The sequence below is a fragment of the Eutrigla gurnardus genome (genome assembly GCF_963514095.1).
Source record: "Eutrigla gurnardus genome assembly, chromosome: 3".
NCBI lineage: Eukaryota > Metazoa > Chordata > Actinopteri > Perciformes > Triglidae > Eutrigla > Eutrigla gurnardus.
Genome location: NC_139917.1, coordinates 11,757,349 through 11,778,961, shown reverse-complemented (window position 1 = coordinate 11,778,961; position 21,613 = coordinate 11,757,349). Strand labels below are relative to the sequence as shown.

Sequence of the window (21,613 nt, the reverse complement as noted above, 5' to 3'; positions counted from 1 at the left end):
AACAGAGGACTGGACTGGCTCACCAAAACAGACTCCAGCTGTACATGAGGAACAAAGAAGCAGTCTGCACGCTGAGCACAGTTAAACGCTCGTTTTGCCTCCCTGTTTAAATAACAACTCACCTAGTAAGGGTGTTTCGTGCGCCTTTCAAATCTGTTCCTGAGTTCTGTTTTGGGATTATATTTAATGATGGACGAGCCTCGGGACTTTTTATCTTATCTTTTTTATTAATCCAACTATGGATCTATAATAGCACCTTCTGTCATTTTTTTCTTCTTTCCGGAACGCCATCGTCCACGTTTGGAGTATTTTTACGCGCAGCCCTCCTGTGCGCGGATGACCCCGCACATCGTTGCTGCCAACTTGCTGAAGTGTGTTGGAGTTTTTTGCGCACTGTCCCACATTTCGATTTATCCAGTTCGCTGACGTCTCAAGTCAAACACCGATATCCCGTCTAGCTCGCCGCTTTCCCTGGAACAGCAACGCGGGTCGCTCAGCGCTTTTCTCACGCCGACACTGGTGCCTCCTAAACGGGGGTGTATGTTCTTTCTCCACCTGCTTTGAAGAGTTTCATAACTCTGGACGAGACTATTATCTGCCTTCTAAAATGCTGCCTCTGTCCCCTCTGCTGCTACTCCTTTGCCCCGCTGCGCTCTTTGTGGCGGCGCAAGGCGCCGGGGACCTCCAGGGGTTCAGCTTCCCCGCCGGGAGCGCAGGGTTCGACCCTACAGGTAGCCTATAATACAAGAGTCTTATAGGAAAGCCGGGTCAGTTCGTACCCTTATGCTTCACAAAGTCTTTGCTTCGTATTTAAATCTGCCTTGTCAACGCCATTAATGCGCCAGTTCTTATAGACTGGCTGTCTGCACGTTGGCACCGCTGAAAACGACCGTCGTGCCTCGGTGCTGACATATGCTTTATAAATACATTTGTCGTGATATGTGATCGATTGTTTTTTTTGTTTTTTTTTTCGAAATCGTTCTAATTTTCATTCTTAGGACAAAAACACAACTGTATCCTAAAGGTGTTAAAGTTAATCATTCAAAATATTTGAAGATTCCATGGTTTCTGAACGTTATTTATATATTCGGCTGGAAAGAATTACCTTGTTTTTGAGGTCATTCAGTTCTCCAGACTGAAGTTTTTTTAGACTGTGCCCCCAAAAATTACATTTAGGAAAACATAATTAATTACAATCAATAATGAATTAATTAAAAATGCATCACACTCTAAATCTCATAGGATGTTGTTAGTTTTTTAAAATTATTATAAAAATACCCCCTCATGAGTTAAAGGCGCAATATGAGACATTCAGAGTTTTATAGCAGCAAACAACTATTTGCCACATAAAGCTAAAGTGGAGTAATGTTGACCAGAGCTACAAATGTCACTCTCCCTCTGTGTGTGTGGTTATTAAAGCCGGGCACTGCCCATGCTTTTAGTGCATGTTTGTGCATGTGACCTGCCCCACTAGCTAGTTCATGGCTGCTGCTGTCATAGGGCGGTTACACCTACAAACTGCTCAGTGAAAACATCACCGTTGCGTTGCCTTACCAGGTAGCTAACTAACTTAGCTATGATACGTGCTAATATGCGAGGTTACCTGATCTACTCTTTTTATCTGCTGGGAAGCGAAGGAGCGAGACCTGTTGTTAGTGAGAGTACATCCTGGTACTTAACACACATGCATTATTTCTTTCTAAAATAAGGCCCCAAGGTGGTCCAGCGTAAGGAACAGGACTTGCCTCCCCAATCTCAAATCAATTGCACCTTTAATCTTGTTGTCTTGTGCTCCAGTCCTTTGCCCAGGACTCCAACAGTTTCAGCTCATCCGTGGAAAGGGTTAAACTCGGGTCATATGTTGAGGTCTTTCAGGGACATCGATAACGCACACACTTTTCTGACGGCTTTTGCATACACCATTGATATTTAATAGCCCACCCAGCTGAGAGGTCGCCTCACTGTTGAGAAATGCAAGTTTCGTCAACAACTACGGGATGAATGTCCTTGCCCTGTATATTGGTGCTGGCCTGGCTGTGGGAATGACCAGAAGCACCTGGATCATTTTATGGATTGCAGATAATAACCCTCAAGGGCCTTAAAGATACAGACAGTTTCAACTGAAAGAGCAAACCTTCTCCACACACGCATTATGCTTAACCAGCAGTTTAGCAGTCACAGCATCATCTTTGAACACTGGCTGGTTGCATCATTTGTACCACATGAAAAATATGCTACTGTTTCTCATATTAATGGTACTATTTTTGCCAAAAGTGTCCTGAGATTCATGTCACAACACTGAAAGTCACTTTTCCCCATAGCTTTTAATTCCCTTATGTTGTGGGCGGGAGCAGCTAATGTTACTGGAGCTGGCTCTGATGGAGGGTTGAGCCAGCAGACCTTTGACCCCCGGTCCCTTCAACTACTTGGAGCACCAAACCACACAGTCAGAGAGACAAAAAAAGGGCTCTGACTCAGTACGGCAGTGATGACGGAAAACTGTGTGTCATCTTTTCCTGTATTAGTGTTCCCGTATTATAGTAAAGCCTGGAACACACTGTACAATTACAACAGTTGTTTTCTAGAGCGCTTGCTGGCACGTGACAGAGACATTTGGCACACATTGTCTTGTAGAGTTCTGGACTTAAAGATGGAGCCCCTCACTCATTGGTCAAACCCCTGGAAGCTGTTCCAGTTGTATGTTTTATTTGTGTGTCGTCAATATGTGTTGCTGCTTCACAGTCAGTTAAAGCTGTTACTGTTAAAGTCTGCTTTATTATTTATTATAAGTACTTATCCAAACAGCAACCTGCCAAAACGTCTCTTGATTCAGTGGTGTCCCTCTCCGATTATTAGTTGAATCTTATATAACAAATGAGAGGTACATGAAATCCCTAGTACAGAATGGCATCGGGACATGAAAAAGGTTTAAACTGATACACTTTACTTCATTATTGGGGTTAGAAATGCTTTAAATTGCCAATGAAAAGAACTAGTGACCTTGGAAATAGCGGAGGAAAGTCCACGAAGTAGCTACTAAATGCATCTTGAGGTGAGATTGTTTTGTCAAATGGACTGTACTGTTCATGCTGGTAGTTTATTGTCCATGTTTGCCTAATAGAGTATATCAAATAATTTTCATTATTTTTCATTCATAAGTTTTCATTGTTATGCTGTGCTCACACATGATAAAAAGCATTAATTTTACAGGCGACACTATTGCATACAAATTCAATGCAAGGCCGCAAATAGATTATGCAATAGAATTTGTACTGGGCGGCGTGACGTGCGTCGTGATGAGACGGATCTATGAAATTCACCAAATTCTCATACTCGAGCAAGTTAAGATATTTTAACTTGCGGTACATTAGCGTGACACTGTGTTGCGGGAGCCTATCAGCGTACCGTATTTATTATTTTAAGTGTTTATGGAGCAGCTACAGTGTTCGCATAGCCTATCACCGATGTTCAAAACTTTTCTAAAGTTGATTGCTTGTCTCCTTGCGGACAGAGCTAACAAACCATGACTTTTACAAATTGTTGTTGTTATCTTAATACTTAACAGCATCCTTTTATCCATAATGTAGTTAACTAACAGCAAAATAGTTTATTTGGGGTTTATACCACTGTAGTAAACCAGTCGATGTGTGAATACAGCTCAGTGAAGCACCCCTGGGTGATGTTACGGGTAAGCTAGCATAGGCCAACTGAAATGGTAATGGCTCTACTCTACTATTCCTCTCCACAGTCTACAGAGATGGGAGGTTAGTTTGTGACGAAAGCTGGGTCCATGCAACAAATTACCCTGTCCAGCATAATGAATTTTGTTAAAGACACAATTAATAATCACGAGGGAATAAGTTAATGTGCACATTCCCCCTCTGTTGCTCATATACATGGAATGCACATTCCCATGATTCATGATCCCAAATATTCACATTCACTCTGCACTGAGAAAGTCCTTGTATCTGCCCTAAAAGGTGGTGTGAACATACAAAATGTAGTGCTCAATTTATAGGTCAGACGAACTAAACAGTTGAGCTGCATTAATGAATAAATGAGTTGAGTTGAGTGAAATAATAATTGATATACTGTCATCACCTTCCTGACCCATGTAGACCCCTGCATGGTGGTGTATCCACCATGTATGAGCGAGGCGGATCGCTACAGTCTGGAGGCCCTGCGGAGCATCCATCACATGATGGACGATGACCAAGACGGAGGGATTGAGGTGGAGGAGAGTGTGGAGGTACAGAAACTCTCTTCATGCAATGTTTACCCCATTTGCTTAGCTGTTGTAAGTCCTTGTGCGTGTATGTTCTTGCATGAGAAGGACATGGTAAAGCAGTGCAACAACAGGTGTCCTGGCTGGTGGAAGAGTCAAGTGTTACTTCAAGGATAGCAACAGTATAACTTTGCTTTTGGCTCAGTGACAAAAAATGGTTTGCACTAATAGAATACTGCAACACTGGTGACCTTCATAGTCATACTTAACAGCATAACCCCTCTTTATATTTCCTGACTCCAGCTTCCTTTATTCTTCAGACAACTTGAAAAGACACGGTGCTCACCTCAGTGTTGTAATACATTAAATGCAAAATAATAACAAACTACAGTTATTTGCCTTTAACTGCGTGGGATTCCATGGGAAAATATACATATTAATGAACAAATTCTCAAATATTAGGAAATGTTGCAAAGCAAGGTTCAATACATATACGTATCTTATCTGCACCTCTCAAACATTTTTTTTTCTCGACAAAGGCATTTTGTTAATGACCGAAAATTTCTCATTTAGTCAAAAAAAGTGATCCGTTGTTGATCGCTGCATATGGTGGTGTGTAGGCATAAAGCCATATTTACTGCACATAAAAGCTTGTTTGCGCCCATGCCAGTTCACCTTTGTCATTTTTGTTTTATTTTGTGTTGAGTGCAATATTCAGATATTTCAGACAGAGTTTATAAGTATTTTGTCCAGGGAGTGTGTGAGTCTCTATTTGTATGTGACATTGGTAGTAGTAAATCCAGAATTCTAGAATGCCTTTGCCTTCTAGAATGCAGTTCAGGGATATAGTATCCAGGGGCTCGGGTTGCGGTTACCATAGAGACTTAAGGAGGGAGAGGGGGGCTGGGCTCATCAGAACACAGCCCCAAGATTCCCCCTAGCCATAATATGAAGCCTCAGTTTACAGCCAAGGACACATTCCAAGACTGCACTAACACGCACACACACACACACGCACGCACGCACGCACGCACGCACGCACGCACGCACGCTATGAAGGTAAATCGATGTCAAAACACTTAGAAAGACGCGCAGCAACATGTGTGTGAACGCATGGTTACTTTGTTATGCGTGTGTGCGTGCGTTGTTGCGCGCAGATTGTATTTCACGCGTAACAAGAAGCTGCGTACATATGAAGCAGCGTGCGCACGTCTGTCTGTCACTGTTTGACAAATGTTGTTACGCGTTCACACGTACGTGCGGTTGCAGATTTTGATGCTGCGCGGCCGGAAGTTGATCTGCTGTCCGCGTACTAAACGCGTAACATGAACGTGTAGTGTAGTTGGCCTTTTCATTTTAGTCAACCAGGGGAGGGAGCAGTGAGCCATACTTTGCCTGCCGGACCGGAAATTTAAAAGAAGAAGAAGAAGAAGAAGAAGAGAGGAAGGAGAAAGGTGAGTGGGAAAGATGGTGAGTACTTTATAAATACATAGGTCATTTGTGTTGTGTAAGTTTTAAAGTAGAGTCTGGAGTATTGCTTGTTGCAGTGTAAACAAAACATTGAAACTGGGCCCCTCCTCTCGGGCTCAACTGTGTAACGTAACGTAGGCTACGTTACGTAGCCTCCTGCCACAGACAGCAGCAGTTATGAGGACCACAAAGGAAAGGAAATATAGCCTAGTCCAGCGGTACTCATCCGCCGGCCACCTATTTGTGGCCCCGGAACTATTATTTATTCAGTATGTGTTTTTTCAGGCCCGTCGCGAGAAGGCAAGCAAACCAAGCAATTGCTTGGGGCCCCGAGCTGGCCATGAATAAAATGCAACGACAAACTGTGTGAGCACCCCTTTAATAGTCAATGCAGTAAAGTGCAATGACACTGTTATCGGGATCCCCCACAAGGGGGCCCCTCTCAGTAGCCGCTGACAGCAGCCAGCCGGCCAGGTTCGTGACCTCTGCTGCCGGCAAAATACGAAACCTCGGCAGTCATCATGAAGCGGAATTATGCCTCGGGAAGCCAGAAAAGAAAGAAGAGAAAGAAGGAGGATAAGAAAAAACAAGATAGTGGTAAGTGATACATTACACTGGATAAAATAGCTCTACGTGTCTTGTACAATTGGTGTAACTTCACAGCAGGTAGGCTAGCAAAAAATGTTTATGTTAGCTACCTGCGTGACGGCCAATGCTGCTTGTAACAGTTAGTGCAACTTTTTTTCGAACGGACAGAATATGGTCTAGTAGTGTTCATGCACGCCAGCTGTTTACTGTCTTTAAAGCACCAGGTGCGTCTGTCTAATTCTCAAACAGCAGAATGCTTAAATGCTATGTTAAGCTACAAGTAGGTCAATGTATAACATTAGCTTGGGATGTTTTTAAGAGTTTGTAGTTGTGAAAGTAGCTGCATCCCTTCTAAATATCAAAATATGGAAATCCTAACATATCTTTTCTTCCTCCCTCAAGGTGCTTTGCTTAAATTTCTCACCCCTCAACCCTCCACTGATGAAGGTAGAGTGAATTTCTCTCACTAAGCTGAGCTGTTAATAGTGACCTCTTCCAATATGCTAACAGTGAAATGGTCAAACGTACTTCACAGGTAATTTTTTTAATTGTTTTATTTTCTCATTTTGTGAGAACTGAAAAATGTTAATGTGAGTGTGTGTATTTATGTATGTATGTATGTATGTATGTATGTATGTGTGTGTGTGTTTTTAAGTATGTTGGATTTAGTTATTGTGCACTTTTTTGTTGTGTATATTGGATTTTATGGTACGGTGGTGTTTTTTTTTGCACATGTTAAAATGTTCCAAATGTTAAATTCTTATCTCAATTATATAAAGTGTGTGAACTTAAACTGTATGGCTATGCTGTGGTTCCTGTAGGCTTTGCGTGCGGGGGGGCCTCCATGTCCATTTTGCTTGGGGCCCCCAAATTCCTTGAAACGGCCCTGGTTTTGGTTGGGTCAACACGTGTATCGGGACTTGTCTCCATGCCAACAGACAGCCTGTTATTGGGTCGCGCTGCGAGCATTTTTAAGTTTCACTTTCGTTTTTGAAGCCGTTCGCATATTGCCACTTTGCCAGTAGGAGCATAGACAGATAGCATAGACGGGAAAAAAGATTACATGAAAATGGCGTGTTTCAAGTTCTCTGCCTAAAGAAAGGTAGACAGTGAAAATCGCCAATTTAAAGAAGAATTGAAATTGAAAAACATCTTTGTGGCCCTTGAGGATTTGTATTTGAGTACCCCTGGCCTAGTCCGAGAGAAGCGTGTGCCCGAGGTGACGGTGAACAGTTGATACTCCGCCCCATCGTGTGAGTAACAATCTTAGGACGTAAATGAAGTGGCGTGCATGTATTGGGTGTAAAAGTGCAGTGACTGCCATCTTGTTTCCCTCACAGCTTCCGAGTCTGTGCCCGGCAGAGGACAGTGTGCAAGTGGAAGACCAGCGGTGGTCGTGGAGGATCGGTGTTGCCAAGCTACCACAATTACGGACCCCTTCCCCCCACACCCCCTTTTATAATTTCTGTGAATAAATATTGTTTTAAATGCCCTTTACAGTCTCCAAGCACTTTCTTGCCTTTAAACAGCTCCTCGCTCTTACAGAGCTTGCTTTAATTGAAAACACATTTTAAATTACACACATAACTTTTGCTAGCTGGGGTCTATATAGACATCCATCCATCCATTTTCTACCGCTTATCCTGTATTCAGGGTCGCGGGGGGGCTGGAGCCGATCCCAGCTGTCATTGGGCGAAGGCAGGGTACACCCTGGACAGGACGCCAGTCTATCGCAGGGCCGACATGTAGAGACAAACAACCATTCACGCTCACATTCACACCTACGGGCAATTTAGAGTCATCAATTAACCTATCCCCATCCTGCATGTCTTTGGACTGTGGGAGGAAGCCGGAGAACCCGGAGAGAACCCACGCTTACACGGGGAGAACATGCAAACTCCACACAGAAGGAACCCGGGCCGACCCGGGGATCGAACCCAGGACCCTCTTGCTGTGAGGCGAGAGTGCTACCCACTACACCACCGTGCAGCCCCTATATAGACATGTTATACAATTTTATTATTAGATTAGGCTAATTGAAAAAAACAGACACAAAGTTAGTAGCCTAGATACAGTACATGTTTTCCGCTTTTCGTTCTTTTATTTTGAAGTGAAAAACATCACATCCTGCTGTGTAATGAGCTGCATTGAACACAAGCAGATCTATTGAGAACAAAAAATCCATATTTCCTTTTATTTTGGCGAAAAGTAATGCAAAAGTAATGTAAAAGTAGTGTAATGCCTTACAATTCAAAGACAGTAATATTGTAATGTAACTAATTACTTTGAAATGACAATGCAGGGCTGGACTGGGACCAAAAATCGGCCCGGGCATTTTCAGCCGAGCCCGGCCCACCAGGTATCGATGGAAAGACAATGAAGCCTATGAATGAAAACAATTTTTTTTCTGACAATGCTTGTACACTGTCGGGCATCGCCCCTCGGCTGTAATTGGTCCAGCCCAGAATCAATCATGACTAAGGGGCCGATCTACCAGTTTTGTGTACCAATAGCAGTGTTTCCCACAGGATTCTATCGTGGGGGGCTTGTGATCTTGTAGGGGGGTCCGGGGGCATGCCCCCCGCCCCCCCCCCGGGAGAACATTTTTAAAAGATTTAATTTTAATGCATCAATTTGGTGAATTTTGAGAACCAAAACATGACATCAATTACTGACCAATTTCTTACAAACTGCTGGTACTAATACAAAATGTTGACATACTAAATGGGGTTGAGGAGTTTAAGCATTCAAGAAAAGATGAAAAGAAAAATGACTAAAACACAGTGCTGAGCCTTCCAGGGTTCCCTAATTAGTTTTCACTGAGGGCCAAATTATGTCCAGGTTGGTTGTAGTAGCAGATAGTAGTAGTAGTCATAGCCTGTGTTGAGGGACAGATAAAAATGTACGCTTGAAAGAAAATAAGTCCAATATCAACGATTTATTTATTTGAATGCCCCTGGAGAATATTTTGATCAACAACAAAAAACAACAGCACTACAGCAAGTGGCGCACAAGAGGAAAACAATATTGTATAACAGTCTACTGTTATACAATATTGTTTTCCTCTTGTTTGCAGCGTCTTGCTTTTGTCTTGTAATTTGCAGACGGTCCCTGCGCACTCGCCCGGCTGCCGGCTGCGCATATAGATCAATGTTCTCCGTTCAGCTCGGAGGACAGCGGATTTTTGTAAAAAATCTGTGTTTTGGTGCTTGTAGCTCGTAGTCTTTGATATTACGGTGGGAAAGAGGCATCATTTGTGTTTGAAAACGTTTCACTTCAGATGTATTGATCCCGAATCTGTGAATATATTTTCAACTTTAGCGACTCTTTATTTCACCTTATGGCAGGTTATTAGTTAGTCACTGGCGTGCACCTGACGTGCACCTCCCAAAAATCCTCGACGCGCGTTGAGGCGACGCAACGCCAACGCAACACCAACGCAGCGGCTTTGGCTGTGATTGGTCCGCTAACTACATCCGCTGGAGACCGCTATCCGGTTTCCACTCATAAACACCGCCATTTACACTTTTAAAAGGCTACTTTTATTGTTTTCACCTCGTTTTATTGTTTGCACCTTCTCGCTTTTGCACAAAGAAATAAAACACCAAGTTCTGAAAAATTGTGGACGTTTAAAGCCGGAAAGTAAACAAATACGCTATAACGAAGCTTACGATGATATATGCCAAGAGTCTCGGTCGGTCGGTCAGTCTTTACAAAAACCATAGCGCCCTTTACCGGTGTGGCTTTGAATTGCATTTCGACACGTAAACCCAACGCAGAACCATCACGGTCTCCAAGCAACTGCGTGGCCGTTGCGTTGCCGTTGCGTTATCACTACGCGGAAGCATAATCAGGCCTTTAGTGCGCGCACAGCAGATCAACTTCCGGCCGCGCAGCAGGGCTGAGTTATGCTTCCGCGTCGACACAACGCAAGGGGACTTGGTGTTTTATTTCTTTGTGCAAAAGCGAGAAGGTGCAAACAATAAAACGAGGTGAAAACAATAAAAGTAGCCTTTTAAAAGTTTATATGGCGGTGTTTATGAGTGGAAACCGGATAGCGGTCTCCAGCGGATGTAGTTAGCGGACCAATCACAGCCAAAGCCGCTGCGTTGGTGTTGCGTTGGTGTTGCGTCGCCTCGACGCGCGTCTAGGATTTTTGGGAGGCACACGTCAGGCCCTTGCGTTGGACGTAAGGGGGTCCGCAAGGACGTAAGGGGTCCGCAAGCCCTCTTGCGTTGTGTCGACGCGGAAGCATAATTCAGCCTTTACGTCCTTGCGCAAGGGCCTGACGTGTGCCTCCCAAAAATCCTAGACGCGCGTCGAGGCGACGCAACACCTTTCAAGTACATTTTTATCTGTCCCTCAACACAGGCTATGACTACTACTACTATCTGCTACTACAACCAACCTGGACATAATTTGGCCCTCAGTGAAAACTAATTGGGGAACCCTGGAAGGCTAAGCACTGTGTTTTAGTCATTTTTCTTTTCATCTTTTCTTGAATGCTTAAACTCCTCAACCCCATTTAGTATGTCAACATTTTGTATTAGTACCAGCAGTTTGTAAGAAATTGGTCAGTAATTGATGTCATATTTTGGTTCTCAAAATTCACCAAATTGATGCATTAAAGTTAAATCTATTAAAAATGTTCTCCCGGGGGGGGGGGGGGGGGCATGCCCCTGGACCCCCCTACAAGATCACAAGCCCCCCACGATAGAATCCTGTGGGAAACACTGCTATTGGTACACAAAACTGGTAGATCGGCCCCTTAGTCATGATTGATTCTGGGCTGGACCAATTACAGCCGAGGGGCGATGCCCGACAGTGTACAAGCATTGTCACACAAAAAATTGTTTTCATTCATAGGCTTCATTGTCTTTCCATCGATACCTGGTGGGCCGGTCTCGGCTGAAAATGCCCGGGCCGATATTTGGTCCCAGTCCAGCCCTGCATGTTACTGTCATTTCAAAGTAATTAGTTACATTACAATATTACTGTCTTTGAATTGTAAGGCATTACACTACTTTTACATTACTTTTGCATTACTTTTCGCCAAAATAAAAGGAAATATGGATTTTTTGTTCTCAATAGATCTGCTTGTGTTCAATGCAGCTCATTACACAGCAGGATGTGATGTTTTTCGCTTCAAAATAAAAGAACGAAAAACGGAAAATATGTACTGTATCTAGGCTACTAACTTTGTGTCTGTGTTTTTCAATTAGCCTAAATCTAATAATAAAATTGTATAACATGTCTATATAGACCCCAGCTAGCAAAAGTTATGTGTGTAATTTAAAATGTGTTTTCAATTAAAGCAAGCTCTGTAAGAGCGAGGAGCTGTTTAAAGGCAAGAAAGTGCTTGGAGACTGTAAAGGGCATTTAAAACAATATTTATTCACAGAAATTATAAAAGGGGGTGTCGGGGGAAGGGGTCCGTAATTGTGGTAGCTTGGCAACACCGATCCTCCACGACCACCACTGGTCTTCCACTTGCACACTGTCCTCTGCCGGGCGCAGACTCGGAAGCTGTGAGGGAAACAAGATGGCAGTCACTGCACTTTTACACGCATGCACGCCACTTCATTTACGTCCTAAGATTGTTACTCACACGATGGGGCAGAGTATCAACTGTTCACCGTCACCTCGGGCACACGCTTCTCTCGGACTAGGCCAGGGGTACTCAAATACAAATCCTCAAGGGCCACAAAGATGTTTTTCAATGACTCAAAGGTCCATTTATTGAGGTCGGTCAGGCCACATGTGATATACTGTATTTAGTGCATTTCTTTTTGTTGTTCTTACCTCTGAATTTTGAGGATATGTTTCTTCAAAATGTGTATGCTTTTGTCTCATAATGCCGTTTTCAAATTGGAAATCTTCATCACAGATAGTCTCCTGGCATATTAAGCACATGGGTCTTGTGCTGGTTGGAGGAAGAATGAATGCAAACTTTTCAGTCCATTCTTCTTTAAATTGGCGATTTTCACTGTCCACCTTTCTTTAGGCAGAGAACTTGGAACACGCCACTTTCATGTAATCTTTTCCCGTCTATGCTATCTATCTATGCTCCTACTGGCAAAGTGGCAATATGCGAACGGCTTCAAAAACGAAAGTGAAACTTAAAAATGCTCGCAGCGCGACCCAATAACAGGCTGTCTGTTGGCATGGAGACAAGTCCCGATACACGCGTTGACCCAACCAAAACACATACTGAATAAATAATAGTTCCGGGGCCACAAATAGGTGGCCGGCGGATGAGTACCGCTGGACTAGGCTATATTTCCTTTCCTTTGTGGTCCTCATAACTGCTGCTGTCTGTGGCAGGAGGCTACGTAACGTAGCCTACGTTACGTTACACAGTTGAGCCCGAGAGGAGGGGCCCAGTTTCAATGTTTTGTTTACACTGCAACAAGCAATACTCCAGACTCTACTTTAAAACTTACACAACACAAATGACCTATGTATTTATAAAGTACTCACCATCTTTCCCACTCACCTTTCTCCTTCCTCTCTTCTTCTTCTTCTTCTTCTTCTTCTTCTTCTTCTTCTTCTTCTTCTTCTTCTTCTTCTTCTAAATTTCCGGTCTGACTAAATGAAAAGGCCAACTACATTACACGTTCATGTTACGCGTTTGGTGCACGCACAGCAGATCAACTTCCGGCCGCGCAGCATCAAAATCTGCGACCGCACGTCGTGTGAACGCGTAACAACATTTGTCAAACAGTGACAGACAGACGTGCGCACGCTGCTTCATATGTACGCAGCTTCTTGTTACGCGTGAAATACAATCTGCGCGCAACAACGCACGCACGCACGCATAACAAAGTAACCATGCGTTCACACACACGTTGCTGCGCGTCTTTCTAAGTGTTTTGACATCGATTTACCTTCATAGTGCGCAAGTAATATGAAACGATCCTGACGCCATACGCACGCACACACACGTTTGCAATACACACTCATGCTTCTGCATGCATTCTAAATAAATACAGACTCAAAAGACCCACTCCTCCTACGTACTGCTCATAACACTGCAACATTCACCCAATTTATTTTTGGACAGGGAGGTTTATGCTTAGCTAATGTTACGTGCTTTGTGACCCCTAATCTTGTTCTTCAAAGTTGCATCTGAACAAACAAAAAAAAGTTTTGGATTTTCACTTCCTTTTGTCCCTCTGTCTTCCGCAGTTCATCATTGAGGACATGAAGCAGCAGCAAACCAACAAACACAGCCACCTGCACAGAGAAGACCAACACATCACAATTGAGGAGCTCTGGAGGGGCTGGAAGTCGTCTGAAGGTGTGTGCATGCGTGTGCGTGTGTGCTTCTTCCAGTTCAGAATTTTAGCCGAGGTAGGGGCCTGTCTCCCTCCCAAAGAGAGTCATTCATTCTTTTATCACCTCTCAGCTGGACGACTCTTTGTACGTGGGCGTAGAACAGTCATCTCTGCGCCCACTGCAGCTACTACAAAATGCAGCTGCCTGTCTTCTAACTAGGAAAAGAAAAAGGGATCACATATCACCAGGATACGCCTCCCTTCACTGGCTTCCTGTCAGTTACAGGATTGATTTTAAAATATTGTTTCCTGTTTATAAGCTTGTAAATGGACTGACTCCACCTTATCTAGCAGAACTAATGCATTTCCATACTCCAGGTAGAGCAGTGAGATCGACCAATCAGATGCTCCTGGACGTCCCCCAGAACCAGACACCAACCGAGCCTCTATTCTTTGGAACCACTGACCAGTTCATATAAATACTACCCAGAACACAGACATAAATTCCTGCTGAAGACTCACCTCTTCTCATTAGCATAAAGATTGATTGTATTCTGACTGCATCGTCTGTTGTACTCCATGTATTTTACTCCTGTTATGTTCTCACTATGAGGTCTTCTGTTTCAATTGTTGTTTACTTCGTATTTATCTGCATCTTATGGTTGTTCAGCAGTTCGGTCAACTGTTGTTTGTTTTTAAATCTGCTATACAGATAAAGTTTAACTTGACTTGTCTCACTTGGTCCCCTTTTCTCCTATTACTTCTCAGTGCATAATTGGACTCAAGATGACGTGCTTCGCTGGCTGAAGGACTTTGTTGAGCTGCCCCAGTATGAAAGGAACTTTAGGGACTTCAAGGTCAATGGAAACACACTCCCCAGGTGAGGATGTCCAATGACGATGTCATGGTCAACCAAGACGCTCTCTTGTGTGCTGTTGTCCAAGCGAGTCACTCTAAAACAAGTCAGCTGTTGTGAAGAATCACATCAACACACTGAACTTTGACATGTGTGTGCAGGATTGCGGCCAATGAGCCTTCATTCCTGAGTGGCCATCTGAAGGTTCAGGATCAGAGAGACAAACAGAAGCTCAACATCAAAGCTCTGGACGTTGTTCTGTTTGGACCGCCTACACGTAAGGCCAAGTCCTCACCCTATTCCCTCTCCCTATGTCTCTTTAGTATATCTGTTCATGTCTTGACTACTTGTGTCGCAAACCTACCAACTCTCCCAGTTTCCTCAGATTTTTCCAGCATTTAAAAGACAACTACGGCCTTGCATTCCACCACAGGTCCCCCTCATAACTACATGAAGGACCTGCTGCTCATTGTATCGGTGGTGATGGGAGTTGGAGGCTGCTGGTTTGCCCAGGCCCAGAACAAAGTCAGTAAAGTCCACATAACCAGGATGATGAAAGATTTGGAAAGTCTGCAGAGGGCTGAACAAAGCCTCATAGATCTGCAGGAACAGTAAGTATTACCAGTGTCTCTCATTCTACTTTACATTCTTGAATTGATTCCCTCAAAACATTTCACTTTCTCAGACTGGAGCGAGCACAGGAGGAAAAACGTAATGTTGCTGAGGCGAAACAGAACCTGGAGGAGAAGATGAGGGATGAGATCATGGGGGCACAGGAGGAGGCTTACCGCTTGCACGAGCTGAGGCAGGGTGCGGTCAGCGAGCTCAGCCGCCTCCGATATGCAGAGGAAGAGCTGGTGCAGGTAGACAGACAACTGGAGGAACGCTCCTCATCCTTGCTATAGTTTGGAAAGTTTCAAGGAAAGAATTGAAGCTTTAACAGCGATTTCCAGTGATTCGTCCACATACTGATCTCTAACATTTGACTGATGCCATCCCCTCAGGTCCGTGGTGCACTGAAGCAGGCGGAAAAGGACATGCAGGTTAGCTCGACTGCCTCAGAGGCCCTCCAGCTGTGGCTGCAGCTGACACACGAGGTGGAGGTCCAGTACTACAATGTCAAGAAGCACAGGGCAGAACTACAGCTTGCCATTGCTAAGGAAGAGGTAATGCATGAAGAACGGCTGGCACACATGAAAAATATCCTAGTGATATTTAGACTGACGGCACAGGATATGTAAAGGGCATTTACATCAACTGACTTGCAGTTGTATTTCCTTGCAGGCAGAGAGGATTAAGAAGAAGAGAAGTTCTGTGTTCGGAACGCTCCATGTCGCTCACAGCTCCTCTTTAGACCAAGTTGACCACAAGATCCTTGAGGCAAAGTGAGTCACAAAATTACCTGTGCAAGTATTTTTCTGTCTGACACAGTAATGCAGCACATGTCACAAAGGTCTTTGTGTATGCCAAAGGAATGCCTTGTCTGAAGTGACAGCCTGCCTACGGGAGCGCCTCCATCGCTGGCAACAGATCGAGCGTCTCTGTGGCTTCCCCATCATTAGGAATCCTGGCCTAGCAAACCTCACTGCTCAGCTCTACTCAGACTCAATTGCTTTGGGATTTCCCAGAGTGCCCATGCCATCTTGGTCATGCCACAGCTCCATCCATGGATCTCTAGAGGATCTGTTAGAGTCTGCTTCTCCAATCTTACCACAGAAGCCAAGTAAGTAACAGCAATGATGACTTTTTGATTCATATTCGGTTCCCCGTTAGTGTCCCCAAAGTGTTCAGATCTGGTGACTGCAGAGGCCGTGGCAAGCGATAAACAAGAAGCTACAAATGTGTTAACTTATTGTCTCGTTAGATAACAATGTTGCTGCCTGAAATTTAACTTAAACTGACTTCAGCTGGTATGAGCTTGTGGTTAGGAAATGGAAGGATACACAATATGCCACAAGGTTCAATTTAGCGGGGAACCGAGCGCATAACATAATTCAAGAAATACAGAAACATAACGACAAGAAGGGAAAAGGTAAGGCCATTAGGAATAGGAACATTTCCTCTGAAATCTAAAATTAGAAAGATAAAAGGACTGTATAACTAAAATATATTAAACTATATTACAATATATTAACTCATCATTCACCGAAAAATAAACTTCCATGGTGTATTCCATTTCTGAAAACGTCAGCAAACACTTCATATGTTTTGCGAAGATATATGCTTTTGCTGATCGGTTAATTGCTGGTCTTCTTCCAGTTCCACCAGTGAAACGCTCTCCTCGAACACCGGGATCCACCATATGCCGGTCACGTCGTTCTGGCATGGTCACTCAGCCATCGGCCACCATGATCTCCGCAGACCCTGACATTCTTGTCCCCATCCGAGCCCCATACCCTTGCGAGGATGAGGGGATCTTCCTGAAAACTCTAAAGAAACAGTATGTCTTCCTGTCCAACACTTAAAAAGGCCAATTTGTTTTAAAACACAGCTCATACTAAAACACTGTCTATCAGTGATACAATCTTTGTTAATTCTTTGCTTTCTTCCTTCTTGCCTTCCTTGCCCTTTCCTTCTCCTGTTCTTCTTGTCAATTCTCTGACTAATAGAAACTCCCAAGAGATGTTCTCAGACTCAGAATATATGACTTCAACTCCTCCCAGCAAAATGTTCCCTCCTACTGTTGACACTTCCCCTCAAAAGCTCTATCATGACGAAACAGAATTGTTTTCAGACAGCTCCATTACAAAGCCTTTGAGTAAAGAAGTAGAAGCTGCTGTTGAGTCTCCAGTTCACAAACTTTCTGTAGGAGAACTGGAAGCTTGTCTCGATGTTTCCTGCAGAAAGATGGCAAAAGACAGAGTGTTAGACACTTCTTTCGAAGCCCCTTCTTTGAAGATGTCAAAAGACGAGTCTTTGGTAGATGCTACGTCAAGGAAGATATCCAGAGGGATTGAAGTTCCTGTGGATGTTGCAGTTAGAAAGGTGCTTTCCAATGATTTGGAAGCAGAATTCCTTGCTCGGAATATAGAGAGAGATACAAAAGGTGATTTGATGAATACTGCTCCAAGGAATGTATACAGAGAAAGAAGTGATTTACCTCTGGAGGTGAAAAAGATCCTTTGGAATGAATTAGAAGCGACAACAGATGTGGCACAGAGGAAGATATCAAGAGATATGATGGGGGCTTCAATGGACAGTGCCTCAAGAAAGATGACACAAGATGATGTTGTTGATCCATTTGAATCAGTATCCAGAAGGATTTCAAGAAATTCAATGGGAATGTCCCTCGACACAGCTTCTAGAAAGTTTCCCCGGAATAAAGGAGACTGCCAGCTTGATTCCTCTGTGAGGGCATTAGCGATGGAAAAATTGGTTGAGGCCGCTAGAACACCACCAAGGAAGGTATCTAGGGATGAGCTCGAGTATTGTATAGATACTGCTTCCATTAAAATGCTACCCAGAGAGAGATTTGAAGCACTTATGGATAACGTGTCCTCTACAGAGAAGCAAGAGTTCAGTTTAGGACCGTCACCAAGTAGGAGGATACCGAGGGATGAACTTGAGATGTCTGCTGGTTCTCTCAGAAGAAGAATCCCAAGAATGCCGAGAGATGACATTGACACTTTCATAGACACCCCCACAGGAAAAACCTCTTGGGATAGAGTTGATGTTCCAATGGACATACCGAAACAGTCAACACTCAGGGAGGAGTCGGTAGCATCCAAATTAAGTTCATCTGCAGGTCGAATTGGACAGCCAGACCTTACGGTAACATCCCAGGCACCATGGAATTCCTCATCAGACCTTTTCACTGGGACGTTGAGCCAGCTTGTGTATGATGGAATCCTTGAGAAGTCCTACCAGTCCGTGGCTACGACCCCAACCGGCCTCTCTGCCTCAACACCCAACCTGCCCCAGAGCACGTTGCCTGCAGAAGTGGAGCAACCATTGGCGCCATCAAGGATTGCTTCTTCATCTCATGCATTGCCCCCTGAGCCTGGAGATGAGAGGAACAAACATAAGGAAAAGAGCAAGAAAACCTTAAAGCTCAAAAATCTTTTTAAAAAGAAAACTGAGTCAAATCCAGAGAAGCCTCAAAGCGGTCTTCAAAAACTCTGATGATCACCTTAGAATATTTTCTTTATTTTTTTGTTTTGTATTAAACCAGAAAAGGAGAGTTTCAGAACCTCATTGACGATATCTGGTATGGAAAGCTGAAGTTGATTTATTTTTGATTATAAAGTCTTATGTAGACATATGGTTGATGCCATATATTAGTTTTAGATGCAGATTTTTTTTAAATGATTTTGAAATGATGCTGCTCTTCTGTAAAACAGAGGCAATGCTTGAACTCAATATAAACCTCAAATGAAGGCATTAATTGCATCAGAAAACAAATGCATTATTTTCTGTAGTCTAAAGTAGTGATTTCTCCTAATTTGATAACAATGAGAAGGGTCTGACATTCTTTAATGCTTTTTGCACAATTCACACATTCAAGTAAAAAAGCCAATTTAAAGACCCCCAAAATCTACTTTGTCAATAAGATTCCTACTATGTTTAATGGAGTCCTACATGAACACACAAGTGTTAACCGTTTTGATTATTTTGAGAGATTTCTAAATTGTATGTGTTTTTCTCACTGGTTAGGAGTGGGTTTATCAGAATCAGTTTTTGGTGCCTGTAAACGCACTTTTTTTTGAGACCAGGTCCCTGGGTGAAAGAGTAAAAAGCAGCTCCCTTGCGTTTTCTTGTTCGTGTCTACAGCCAATATGCATATGATGATGTCATCACCCTATGCCAACGATTCAGCTTTCGACCTCACTCGCCATCTTCGTGTTGTTCTTGTTGTGGTCGGTTTTTTCTTCTACTGTCTATGTTTGTAGCATGCAAGCTTTATGCGCATTCTCCGTCTCTTCTCCATTGTTGGTGTATTTTTGTAGCAGAAACAGCGCCGCATATAGGCCTGGAATATGCACAACAGCGTTACTACAGCGTGCTGAGTCCTTTTCTTGACACAACGCCAAGGAAAATAGTTTTGGTACTGTGGACATGGCCTAATTTGGGTTGTGTCGGGTTGTTGTTCATCAAATTATCGAACCACATATATACAGCAGATAACTTTTTTTAATAAATAATCTCTCATATTTAATTTTCTTTTAATAGTCCAATTTATGATTGCTTATTTAGTCTTGACTATTTACTGTTACTCAGGATTTATTGAGGATTTGAAACCAAGTTTTCACCAGATAGCTAAATATAGCTAAATATGTCTGCACCGGAAAAAATAGTGTTAATACTTTCATATTGTGTATAGATTGTCCAATAATGTTTTATATATTTATAGAAAAGGGTATGTCAGTGTAAGTCTGTTGTGGGAAGCTTTGGACAGAAATTAGACAGCCTCTTTTTCTCTCCAGCACAATCAAAATTTTAAATGCCACCACTTTAAGACGTGGCTTACCTGCAAAATAGCGTTTTTAAATCATATTGTTCCCTGATGCACATAATGTCATAACTGCTGACTGTTTTTCTTTATTTTCTGAGCTTGGAAATGGGTCAACCTTAAAATTCTTCACCCATTAAAAAAAGCATCTGTCCTGATCCTGATCCTGTGGATTGGCCTGGGACAAACATATTTATTGAAAATGTTCTGCTTTGATTTGCCAAATGCTCATGAACAGTTGGCTTGCTTGCTTTTTTAAAATGTGTGCATTTAAATTAATATTGATTTGAATTATGCTGCTTTTATTGTTTACAGGCATAGAATCAGTACCTTGAGTAGTTTATTTGAATTCAAATTATTCAGAAATAAATGTTAATTGATTTGAAAATTGCTTATTGGTATACATTTTCTCATGCCATTATTTTTTGTTTGTTTCAAGGGTAAGGAATATAGAAATAAACCATTGTACCATTGTCTTATAAAATCACAAGCACATAATTATAATATGAATGTAATATTTCAAAGACTGTTGTTATCTGATGATTTAACAAGTGATGATAGAGAAAATAAATAAGGAGGTGATCACCATCATGTAAATTCTTTCAAACCTGTGTGAAAGTTTATTTACAGCTTGCAAATGAATATTCTTCACAATATAGTGCATTGTCGCCTCACAGCGAGAGGGTCCCGGGTTCGTGTTCTCCCCGTGTAAGCGTGGGTTCACTCCGGCTTCCTCCCACAGTCCAAAGACATGCAGGATGGGGATAGGCTAATTGATGACTCTAAATTGCCCGTAGGTGTGAATGTGAGTGTAAATGGTTGTCTGTCTCTACATGTCGGTCCTGCGATGGACTGGCGACCTGTCCAGGGTGTACCCTGCCTTCGCCCAATGATAGGGGCTGCACGAGATTTCTGCCTAAAAGCCTATTAAGGCAGTTTTTTCTTGCCACTGTCGCTGTAACGCTTGCCCCTGGGTGATGTTGGGAATATGAAATTGTGTTGACTCTTGAAATTTTGAGCGTATTCTAGTCCTGCTCAATGTGTTAAGTGTCCTGAGATGACTTCTGTTGTGATTTGACACTATAAATAAAATTGAATTGAATTGAATTGATAGCTGGGATTGGCTCCAGCCCCCCGTGACCCTGAATACAGGATAAGCGGTAGAAAATGGATGGATGGATGGATATATTGGATTGTACTCATCACGTCCACTAGAGGTCAGGGGTGTATTCCAGAAAGCAGGCTCAACAAACTCTGAACCTAACCCTGAACTCTGAGTTGACCAACTCTGAGATTTTTGAGTTCAAAACACAGCTGTTCTGAACTAGTTAAATCAACTCTGTGTATGTAAACTCTTGAGTTACGCACGCACCGGTCAAATCTACAAAGCCATCATCAATGGTGCTCCTGGGAGAGCATTAGAAATATTACTGAGTGTTTATGGAGAAAACGCGCTCATCCTTAAAAAGAGGAGCAACATATCTAAAGTGAAGGCAGTGGCCGTGGCAGACAATCACTGCCTAAATGTATGTGCATGACTGAATGAAATGATTGATCTGAAAGTTAAAAAAGTTTTATTTTGGTGTAATGGTTAGCAACGCTGACTCCATCAGGCAACAGTGGAAGTAGCGAAAAGTAAAGATGATCATTTTGATATAGGTTCCATGCCGCAGGAACAAAATGAACCTCACTGCAGCTGAAAATTAAGCATAAGAATATTGTGCAAATTAGACAAGTGTAAATAAGAT

At 42.9% G+C, this 21,613-nt stretch overlaps 1 protein-coding gene across 1 annotated transcript; it reads left to right on the top strand.

The window, feature by feature from the left end:
- Nucleotides 1-65: 65 nt before the first annotated feature.
- stim2a (tromal interaction molecule 2a) lies at nt 66-20,436 on the top strand. Its single transcript, XM_084006403.1, has 12 exons — nt 66-731; nt 4,119-4,249; nt 13,472-13,583; nt 14,329-14,440; nt 14,578-14,693; nt 14,850-15,027; nt 15,102-15,279; nt 15,421-15,582; nt 15,701-15,801; nt 15,889-16,139; nt 16,676-16,856; nt 17,026-20,436. Exons 1-12 carry the CDS (start codon nt 608-610, stop codon nt 18,536-18,538), a joined length of 3,159 nt encoding a protein of 1,052 aa, XP_083862529.1. The 5' UTR covers nt 66-607; the 3' UTR covers nt 18,539-20,436.
- The last annotated feature ends 1,177 nt before the right edge of the window (nt 20,437-21,613 follow it).